This window comes from Merops nubicus, unplaced genomic scaffold (genome assembly GCF_000691845.1).
Source record: "Merops nubicus isolate BGI_N331 unplaced genomic scaffold, ASM69184v1 scaffold19793, whole genome shotgun sequence".
Lineage (NCBI taxonomy): Eukaryota > Metazoa > Chordata > Aves > Coraciiformes > Meropidae > Merops > Merops nubicus.
The window spans coordinates 14,893-25,969 of record NW_008599812.1 but is presented as its reverse complement, the minus strand read 5'-3'; the positions used below and the strand labels follow the sequence as shown (position 1 = coordinate 25,969).

The window sequence follows — 11,077 nt, the reverse complement described above, 5'->3', positions numbered from 1 at the left end:
GCTTGCTGTAGACTTTCAGCAGAGCTTCTCACAGTACCCCCAACAGAACCTGGGAGAAAGGGGGTATTTCAGGGAGCAGTTTTGTCTCTGCTGTTCTTCTCCAGGCTGCTGCCCTTGGCTCTTGCTGGGGCCAGGCTGTGGGGTGGGATGAGCCCTAAACCAACGTGGTTGTCCCAGCCTGGAGCTGAGGAGGGATAAGGGGCTCAGAAAGAGCTGAGAGGAGATGTTACCCTTCCAGAACTGATGCCATCTAAGGAAAATCTTTTCAGACTCTCCCAGCTCTCCCAATGGGGATCCATCTGGGGATGGGTCAAAAGGCCCACTCCTGGATTCATGCCACCAACACTGATGTTGATAGTCCATGAAGTTCCCATTCCTGGATGAAAAAACTACCTGCTACCCTTTGCTCTCCCTTCAGGATGGCACCGTGCACCTTATCTACGGGATCCTGGAGAAACCAGTCCCTTCCCTCCAAGCCATCAACACCTCTGCCATCCACAGGGGACTGCAGAGGGTGCAGCTGCTGAAGCCCAACATCACTGTCCCCAAACTGCCCAGCGACATGGACACCATGGAGATAACAGCCCCTGACATTGTCATTCCCAGCCAGGAGACAACCTACTGGTGTTACATGACTGAGCTCCCAGAGCACTTCCCCAAGCACCACATCGTCATGGTAAGGAGCAGGGGCAGAGGGCTGCTTTCCAGGTCAGCAGTGGTGTTCACTATCAGCCATTCTCAGAAGCCCACCTCGTCCCTGCCCTTCCCCAGGTGAAGCTTCCAGACCCACACGCCTGCCCCACCACGGCACCACAACATCTCCCAGGGCCATCCCACCAGCCAGCAGCATTCTCATCTCTCCTAGAGAAGACAACCCCAGAAGTTTCTCAGCAGGAGGTGGTGGGGTGGTGACTGTCCTGGTTTAGCCTCAGCCAGGAGCCAAACCCCAGCAGCCACTGTTTGCTCCTCCCCATCCCAGCCCTGCCACGTGTTGGGGAGGAGAATCAGGAAGAAGAGGAAACAAAGAACCCATGGCTTGAGATGAGGGCAATTAACTAGAGCAACACAGAGCGAGGAGACACCAATAATAACATCAATACCAGTGAACTAATATATAAAGCAAGTGATAACAAACCCCTTACCCCAGACGCAGCAGCTCTCCCTGCTCCAGCCTCAAGCTAACACCCCTCCACCCCCTCCTTATATAGAGCCTGTGATGTCAGCAGGGTACTGAACACCCCATTGGCTGGGCCAGTTGTTTACCTGGCTGTGGTCCCACCCACCTGCAGCCCCTGTGACCATTAACCCTTCCCTGGCCAAAGCCAGGGTGCTGACTTACCACCCAGCACATGGAGCAGGTCCTGGGGAGGGCTCAGAGCAGCCCCATGCAGAGCCAGCAGGGACAGACCTGCAGCATGATCGTGGCTCCCAGGGAGCCAAGGGAATATATAAACATGGGGGGCAAAGGAGCAGGGCTAGTGAGAGCAGGGCAGAGTGAGCCAGGCCATGAACTGGCTTCAAAAATATTAACTAGACTAAAAAAAAGAATAATGATATGCATAAATGCAGCTTGTGTGCATTGCCCAGTCGTGTTGCACATGCTCCAGTCATCTCCTCCAAAGGAGAGGCAGAAACCTGCAGGCAGCCTAGGGCTGGGGAAAGGCAGAGGTAGCACCAGTCTGACCCCTTGTTGTGAGCTGCTGGGAGAACGTGGCCCTGGCAGGCATGGAGGTGGCTCAGCAGATGACCTGGCACACCCAGAGTCAAAACCACACCACGGGGAGAGGGAAAACCAGGCTCAGGAGCTGCAGAGAGCACTTAGTGATTTACAGGGGAGAGATGACGTTGCAAAGGAAAACTCAGGAGGAGGATTTTCTTTCCAACAGATGGTGTGAAGTGAATCATCTGTGTGTCAGTAAAAAGTGTGTAACTCCTGATACCTTCCTCTGCTGCAGATCATTTCTACAGCTGGCACTTTTAGCCAGATTCGTTCCTCAGGCTTGTTTGAAGTCACTTTTTCTACCCCAAGCCCCCCCTCCCTGTGCCATGAGCGACTGTTGGCTAGAAACAAAACCCCATAGCTGAAGGCAGAGCTCCTGCTACGTGGCCAGGACCCTCTTTAGGAAAAAGCTGGCTCCTGGGTCACCTCAGCCCTGCAAAACTGGCAAAGGACTCACAATGCAGATCAGGATCTTCCACTGATCGGGTGCCTCTGTCGCTGGAGAAGGGATGAGGTGTTTCTCTGTGGGTTCTGGTGGACTCCGAGTCAGTCCCAAAGCCAAGAGCTCTTGGTGCCTCACGCCCTGAGCAACCTTCCCTCCCCACCATGCAGCAGGAGCAGTCTCCCATTCATTAACGGAGAGCAGATGTTGATGAGATGAGGCTCCTCGTGGAGCCTGCACAGGCAGCTGCCCCCGGGGATGAGCTCTCAGCAAACTCTCCTAATTTGTGCTCCCTGGATGCTGCTCCACAGTACGAGCCGGTGATCACGGCAGGCAACGAGGCCCTGGTCCACCACATGGAAGTCTTCCAGTGTGCTGCTGAGTTCGACACCTTCCCCCACTACAACGGGCCCTGCGACTCCAAGATGAAGCCAGAACGGCTCAACTACTGCAGGCACGTGCTTGCAGCGTGGGCCATGGGAGCTCAGGTGAGCCTGAGATGTCACCCACCACCCCATGTGAAGACCGTGCTCCTGAGAGCTTCCCTGCTGCCTCCCAACCCTTCCCCACCCCATGTTAGGATCGCCCCACGCGGGCTGCCCCGGACTCATTATCATAGAATCCTTTAGGTTGGAAGGGACCTCCAAGATCATCAAGTCCAACCATTGAGCCATTAGGGCTCTAAAGTCCTCTCTCTGCTGGGATTGGGGTTCAGCCCTGTCTGACCTCGCCATCCTCCCCCTGGATGTGTCTGTGCTTCTGCCTCACCCCAGTCCAGCTCCTCGGTGCTGTAAATGGCTGTCGTGCCCCCACTCAGTGGTCGTGCCATTCTACGTGCACACCAGCAACCTTTGGAAGCAAGGCCAGTTCACTAAGCACCACCAAAAGCACAACTCGTGCCCCTCAGCCCACCGTGAGGGTCAGGATTATGCCCAAGCTTTTCAGCCTTGTCCACCAGAAAGCCACCTCAGTGCTCCCCTTAACACCCTCCCTTTGCTTTCAGGCTTTCTACTACCCTGAAGAAGCAGGTCTGGCTTTTGGTGGCCAGGGCTCCTCCAAATATTTGCGCCTGGAGATCCATTACCACAATCCCCTGGTGATCAAAGGTGAGTGGTGCGTGGTGATGCCCGGTGCTTACCCAGCTCTCCTGCCACTGCCTGGCTGGGGAGACATCAGGGACTGCCACCCTGCTGGGGAAGGCTCCATGGGTCATAAAGAAGGAAGCTTGGCCACAATCATAGCCCTGTTGGCAACTTTCTGGAGACCTCATGGTCCAGATGGGTCCTTGCAAGAGAAACGCATTGAATCCTCACCATGCTGCTGCCTTTGTGGTCTCAGCAAAGTCATCCTCACCAGAGACTGGCCCCCATCATTGAGCATGCACAAGGATGGGAAAGGATGCTCAGGGAAGGGAGGAAATTGCCCCTACACAATGTTCCTGCAGGGCCATGGCCCAAGGCAGCACCAATATTTAGCTGGGCTGTCACAGGGTGTCCCTCCAATTCCTGTGCGAGGTAGTGGTGGTGGGTTGGAGCTCAGAGCCAAGAGGTGCCAAAGTCCCCAGAGAGACACCACCAGCCTGGCTGGGGGAATTTAGATGTTGTTTTACTGGTACTCCTGCTTTGATAACACTGTCAGGAGACACAGTTAAAAAAAAAGAAAAAAAAGGATTCCAAACGACCCAGTTGCTTCATTAACATAAAAACAAGTATCTCCTTGACTAACGAAGTATATTTTTAGGAGACCAGAGCATATGTACTGTAGATCAACCATAGCACATTCAGCAACTCGAGAAGAAACATGTCTATAAATATGGAGCTCAAGTCTTTCATAATTTATCTGTTTTTTTCATGTTAACCAATAGTATCTCCCCCATTATTCTTACCCTTGGGTGGGCTCCAGCCCAGAGACAGGGAGCTCAAAGCTGGCCTGAACTCACCCTGACCTGCTGAGCCTGCCCTTGCCCTTGGCTCACAAAGCAGGGCAGTAAATGGGAGCCAGTGATCAGCTCTGCATCCCAGGAGGGCTCACTGCTGCCTCTGCCTGCCCCATGGCCAGCATCTATCAGGGCATGTCATGGGCACAGGGTCTTCTCCAGCTCCCACCAGCTCCTGAGAGGAGGTTAAATGGAGCAATCTCAAATGCAAGAGACACCAAAAGCTCTCCAAATGCAAGGAGCACTTGCTCCATAGGCACGTCTCCTCCAGCCAGGCCCCCAATAAGAGCACGGGCTTAGTGCCTTGGATGTATCGGTTGAAGAAGATGCATTGAGCCATCTTTCTGAGGGAGTTCTGCAAAGCACCCCACGGATCTGTCCTACTTTGGGCTCTCCAAAGGCACTCCTTACCTCATTCCCATGGGAGCAATTCAATCTCAGCTCAACGACCTCTCTAGGGGACCAGGCACATGTCTGGGGTCACTCAGCAAAGACTTTTCCTGAGAATATCAAGCGTTTAAAAACAAGAACCCCACCCACGAAGAGAGCTGTGAGCAAGAGGCTGGCGTGCCCCTGCCCACTGCAGCACAGGGGTATTTTTCACACACCTGACTGTGTCCCAGCAGTCATCACTCCTCCTGTGGTGCCTCACAGCTCCATCCTCTCACCCACCAGGCCGCCGGGACTCCTCGGGGATCCGTCTCTACTACACGGGCACCCTGCGCCGCCACGACGCCGGCATCCTGGAGCTGGGCTTGGTCTACACCCCAGTGATGGCCATTCCCCCTGGCGAGGACAGCTTCATCCTCACAGGCTACTGCACTGACAAGTGCACCCAGCTGGTGAGTGCCCATCCCCTCTGCCTCACAGAAGAGGTTGCAAATGGCTTTGCCTATGTCCCGGGCAGCAGTGATGGGGTACTGAGCTCCAGGCTCTCAGCTCCCAGGTTTAAACTCCCTGAATCCCTTGCCATGAGGTTGTGCTGGAAAGAAAAAATCTGTGTACAGCAAGCAGCTGGTTGGGATGTGCTGAACCCCCCTCGATGAAGCTCTCCTGGGGAGCCATCTGCTCCGGCTCTCTGGGGCACCATTCCCATAAAGCTCCCTGCCAGGCTGGCCGTGTCCCAGCGGTGCTTTCCCCCACGGAGGTGGGAAGATTGGCTCCTGCTGCCAAGGAGCTCGCCAAGAGCTCCCTCAAGAGTGGTTTCAAAATGCCCACCTTGCTCTCGGGGAAGTTTTACTGGATGTTTTTGTAGGACTTAACCCAAACTGAGCATTTGTGCCACCACTGACACGTGCACAGAAGCAGGAAGCATCCAGCTCAGCTTCTCCCGCTGGCCAAGGGCACGGCAGCACGTACATTGGCTTTGGCAGCAGACCAAGCACCTGCCTGCCTGCAGGGAGCTCGCTTCCCCACTGCCCTGGGGTACAGCAGCACCCCAAACCCCGCGGGAGAGCCGGCGCGGGGACACGCAGCAAGGGGATGAGCAGAGGGGAGGGGGCTGGGGCCGGGCACGGGGGCTTGAGCCATCCTTCCCCCAGGCTCTGCCTGCCGCCGGCATCCGCATCTTCGCCTCCCAGCTCCACACCCACCTGGCAGGCAGGGCAGTGGTGACGGTGCTGGCCAGGGACGGGAGAGAGCTGCAGGTGGTGAACGCTGACAGCCACTACAGCCCCCACTTCCAGGTACTGGGGGCTGCTGGGGTGATGGGGGCCCGGGCTGGACATCCCCCCCTGGGCACAGAGCCTTGGCGTTGCTCTGACGTGGTCTCTTTCCTTCCCCCCCAGGAGATCCGCATGCTGAAGGAGATAGTTGCAGTTTTTCCAGTGAGTGGCTCCAAGAACCGTGGTGGCTTCCAAAGAGCATGAGACCTTCCCCTGATCCTGCAGCCCTGAGACCCCTGCCCCCTTCACATCACACTCTCCCCGTGGTCCCTGGGTCGTACCTGCCACCTCTGCACAGGGGGTGTGCCTGGGGGACCCTGGGGACATTGGGCCCATCTAATTGTGGCACAAAACCAGCTTGTGGGCAGCTGAACTGTGCCCAGACCTAAACAAAACACCTCTAGCAGAAGCTCCTTGGGGAGTGAGGGTGAACCACGCACGCACTGGAGGTGTCCCCTCCCTCCTTGCTTGCTAGAAGAAGAGGATGAGATTTGGCAGCAAACATGGGTGGGTGGGTGGTAAAACAGAAGCTGAATGTTTTCTGAGGCTGTGCAGGTGAGGAAGGACCTGGCTGCAAAGCAGGGGGAACCTACAGGAGATGTGGAACCCCAGGAGGCTGCTCAGAAGCCTCAGCACCCATTGAAACCACGCCAGGGCTGTGCTCCAGGGTGTCCCCGTGCCCCCAGCACCAACCACAGCAGGGAAGCAGTTGTGCCACCAAGTTGGGTGCAGGTTTGGTGATTCAAAATGTTGCCCAAGTGCAGTTTTGGTGCTTCAGCCCTGCAGATATTCTTAGAAAACGAGGAAAGTGAGAAATACCATCCCTGGGAGGTTACAGCCCTAGGGAATCTCCCCAGGAGGTGCAGGTTTAGGAAGTGCTCCTGTGGCACCGTGGCTGGTGGGGAAAGAGGCTGCCCAGGGGAGCAGGGGTCTGCTACGTTACAAACTCCTCAATCCCCAAATTTCCTGATGGCAGAGGGGAAACTGCAGTCTCACACCTCACCTGTCTGTGTCCAAACCTCCCAGGGTGACGAGCTCATCACAACCTGCACATACAACACAGAGGACCGGAGCCAAGCCACTGTGGTGAGTGTGGGGCTGGGTGTGGGGGCACCCCAGGGTGGGGGGCACCCACAAAGTGGGCACCAGCCTGAACCCTGCCTGAATCCCAGCCAGAAACCAGAGGGAGGGTGCTAAAGAAACAAACCCACCAGGCTCTGCTGCCTGCAGTGGCAATGTCAAGGTGCCAATTGAGAAGTAGCTTCTGTCACTCCAATTCCCATCACAAACTGTTCCACTGGGGATCAACTGTAATTAAAGAGAAGTGGCATTTTTGACAGTGCATGTTATTTTCTTACATTGGCAGCAACAAAAGAGCCTGTCAGAGGTACCATCAACAGGGACAAAACTAAATATAGCAGAGGGATTATAGGAAATCTGCATTTTAATGTAAACCACACGATCTAGCCTGAAAGTCTGCCCTTGTATAAAGGGTGGATGGGCAGATAAGCAGAGTGTGGCCCATCCTATGCACCTGGAGTGCAGATATATCTCTATCTCTATCTCTATCTCTATCTCTATCTCTATCTCTATCTCTATCTCTATCTCTATCTCTATCATCATCTCTATCTCTATCTCTATCTCTATCTCTATCTCTATCATCTCTATCTCTATCTCCCTATCATCTATCTCTATAATCTATACATCAACTACATCTATATCTCTAGTTGAGGATGTCCTTGCTTACTGCAGGGTGGTTGGACTAGATGACCTTCTGAAGTCCCTTCTAACTCAAAGATTCCCTGATTCTATGCTCTCTATCTCTCCATGTGTGTGTGCACATAGAGGTGTGAGCTCTGTGCCTTTGCAGCCCCTCTGCCCTCCCTGCTGCCGGGGCAGGGCAGAGCTGGACCCCTCTGCCGACCCCTTTGTGTCTGTGTGCAGGGTGGCTTTGGCATCATGGAGGAGATGTGTGTGAACTACGTGCACTACTACCCCCAGACACAGCTGGAGCTGTGCAAAAGTGCCGTGGATCCGGGCTACCTGCACCGCTACTTCAGCCTCGTGAACAGGTACAGAGCCCCTGCACGCTGCTGCTGGGGGCACAGGGACTGCTGCAGAGCCCTTTGCTTATCACGCTGGGAAAACATTGAAAAAAAGTGGGTTTGGAGGTGCTGGCTGTGCTGTAGGTGTGCAGGGGCATGCAGGCAGGGGGAGGTTTCAGGAGTGGTGGCTGTGTTCTGCCCTGCCTTGTCCCCAGGGCAAAACCCAGGGCTTTACGGATGGCTGGGTAGTGAGAAGTGCTGGGAAAGGAGAACATTCCCAGGGAGGGATTTCCCGGCAAGAGTCAGTGCATGGCTAAGTCTTTATGTGCAAAATACTTCTTAGACCCCGAGGCAGGCAAGCAGCCCTGCCACAGAAGCAGGCTGCAGCTCGTTCCCCCACGATGAGAGGGGCAGGATGCTGACCTTGCCCAGGGTGTCCTACCCACGGCTGGCTGGCCCCAGATCTTCCCCCACAGGCTCTGGCTGCATTGGGCTCTCCCTAGGCGGGACTTCAGAGCCCTTCCAGCTCCAGCTTCAGGTAGGGAGGAGTTAGCCACATCCAGTGCTGAGCAGGGACAGCACTGCTGCGTTTCAGTGTGACATTTCTCCTGCCCCAGGTTTAACGACGAGGAGGTCTGCATGTGTCCACAGGTCTCCATCCCACAGCAGTTTCACTCCATCCCCTGGAACACATTCAACAGAGATGTGCTGAAATCCCTCTACAGCTTTGCTCCAATCTCCATGCACTGCAACAAATCCTCAGCCGTCCGCTTCCCGGTACGTACAGCTTCCCAGCCAGAGCTTCCCAGCCAAACTCCCAACTGTGGGTGAAAAGCAGCTTGGCAGAGCTGCTCCTTGGGTGACCCTGAGGAGACGGGTCAGGTCTCCAGTGCTCAGGACACTGCTGCACCCAGCAGGCTCAGGGCAGGGAGCTGGAGCTGCTGGGGGAACCCCGGTGTCAGCAGGATGCTGAGCCCAGCCCAGACCCAGGGCTTGAAACAACACAGCACGAGCTCGCTGGGGATGTGCTCAGCCAGATTCAATTAGGAGCTGCGTTTTCATAATGTGATTTTTGAGGCTGCTTTTGCTGAGCGTTAAAGCAGGGCTGGCTCCAGAACCAAGGAGAAACGTGAGGTGATTTTTAGGATTTTGGCAAATCACGTCAGGTCCCCGCAGAGCGAGCTCATTGCACACAGCATCTGTGCAGGCTCCAAATGCAGAGATCCAGCAAAACGTGAAGGGTAAAGGGCCGTGAGATCTTTAAAGGAAAACCAGATCCAGCCCTGATGGTCATGAAGATTTAAATACACTGAAGGTCCTGATCACCATCAGTTCCTGACATCATTTATGGGTGTAATAAACTCACAGGGTACGTTGCCCGCTGCAGCACTGGGAATGCTGAGCTGAGCACAGGGAAGACCATCATCAGCTTCCTCTCCTGCTCAATGCCCTTCAGCAAAGTCTGCTCTGATGGAGCAGAAACCTTTCCAGTCCCCTGGGAGGGGACTCAGCACCTCTCAGCCCCGCAGAGCCCTGCTGCGGGGACAGAAGTGGTGCAGAAGATTTGTGCAGGAGCAGAATTATCAATTAAGCCTCTTAATCATGGTCCAGGCAACTCTCTTGATTTCAGAGAGGTCTGGGAAGTGGCCAAGAAGAGACACGAGCAGAGCAGACCCAATGCCAGCACGAAGTGGGTCACGAGCATCACGACCTGCCCCTCCTACAATGATGGGGTTTCCAGAGCGAGCCCCGTTTTAAGACATCTCATTTATTCCACACTCATTCTGCCAAGAGAAAAGCACCAGCTTCTAATTAAGCTCATGTTTTTTGCAGTTCAGTGGTCCCAAACCTGACAAGATTTCTGTAAGGACTGAGTGCTGTTAATTATAAAGCCAAATCTCAAGGTAACACTTGTGAGAGGCTGTGGGGACGTCGCTGTCCCCAAGTCCCTCTGCACCTGCAAGGGCTTGTAATGAACTCTCTGTACCCTCTATATTCAGATTTCCACACACAAGCACTGAAAACAGCAACTATCAAGTCACTCCAAATGCCTTTGATCTACCCCAAAAGCAGGATTCTGGCAAGGCACAAGCACAGGGTTTGGGACATGTTGGCAAGGCAAACTACTGCAGCAGATGGGCTGGGGCCGAGCCCTGGGTGGGCACACCTTAAGCATGGCAACTGCTCTTTAAGCCATAAATGAAAGGAAAACGGTCACTTCTTCAGCTGGTGCTCCCCTGCAAAGCTGTCTCCTCTCTGGTCACTCTCCGTGAGACTTTGGAGTGTCCCTCCATCCTTCTCCAGCTGTCCCCAGGGTTTTCCTGGTGCTGGTGCGGGCTCTGGCCCATTTCACTTGACATACTACAAGGAATTTAATTTAAAAGCATAAAGCCAACATCTTGCTGATGACTCACAGCTCTACTTCTCCTCTCCAGACCTCCCCCCTCCTGCTCACGCTGCGGCTCAGCCTCGCGCTGACATTTCTGCATGAGCACACAGCCAGCAGCCAAACTGGAGCATCACCAAACCAAAGATCAGCCCAGACTGAGCCCAGCTTTGCCCTCACAGCCCCCTCCTGCATCTCACCCTGCTACTAACCCAGACCAACAAGTCACATCTGAGCTAGATCCTTCCCAGCAGGCTCAGCCCTCGGCACCATCTGACTCTGGCAGGTTGCTCCTCGCAGGGAGCATCCCCAAGACACGGTGCCCTCAATGCATGTGTGGAGCTGGGGGTTTTGTCCTGGCTGTGGTCACCTTGAGCCCTTTCCCAGCTCTGCCTCATGGCACCTCATCCAGGCTGCTGCTTCCCTCCTGTTCCACAGCAGTTGCACATGAACATCTACACTGACACACTCCAGAGGTTGCCTCCGACCAACCTTCCTCCTAATACCTGGGAGAGTGGTTTTCAGGGTTGGGCTGAGAGCATGGGGGGTCGGTGGGACTCCCTGCTTTGAGTCGTTTCCATCTGATTTGGTGGGTAACACTTTTTTGAGGTGGAAACTCCCCGCTGGTGATAGGTTGGTACAACGTGGTGCACTGCAGACATCTGCGCTGCTAAGGGGATGCGTAGGTGCTTCTGCAATACAAATAATTCCTCACGTCTCATAAGAAAACATCCTGGTTTGGGCTAAAAACACTTCAAATATTAAAGATAACTTCTTTTCCACAAGCAGGGAGAAACAGGGAGTCTCCAAGTACCCGAAATCCAGACTGGGTCTCATGTTGCTGATGTCTCTTGCAGGGCAAGTGGGAGAAGCAGCCGCGTGCC

The 11,077-nt window shown here is 54.7% G+C and overlaps 1 protein-coding gene across 1 annotated transcript in view; it reads left to right on the top strand.

Moving 5' to 3' along the window:
• The window catches only part of DBH (dopamine beta-hydroxylase (dopamine beta-monooxygenase)), a 14,999-nt gene that overhangs the window by 3,562 nt on the left and 360 nt on the right, over positions 1-11,077 (top strand). The window contains exons 4-13 of the mRNA XM_008937531.1: positions 419-676; positions 2,474-2,650; positions 3,166-3,268; positions 4,774-4,940; positions 5,640-5,783; positions 5,886-5,924; positions 6,789-6,848; positions 7,707-7,834; positions 8,425-8,584; positions 11,051-11,072. Coding sequence (XP_008935779.1) covers positions 419-676; positions 2,474-2,650; positions 3,166-3,268; positions 4,774-4,940; positions 5,640-5,783; positions 5,886-5,924; positions 6,789-6,848; positions 7,707-7,834; positions 8,425-8,584; positions 11,051-11,072 — 1,258 coding nt within the window. The remainder of the gene's footprint in view (positions 1-418; positions 677-2,473; positions 2,651-3,165; positions 3,269-4,773; positions 4,941-5,639; positions 5,784-5,885; positions 5,925-6,788; positions 6,849-7,706; positions 7,835-8,424; positions 8,585-11,050; positions 11,073-11,077) is intronic.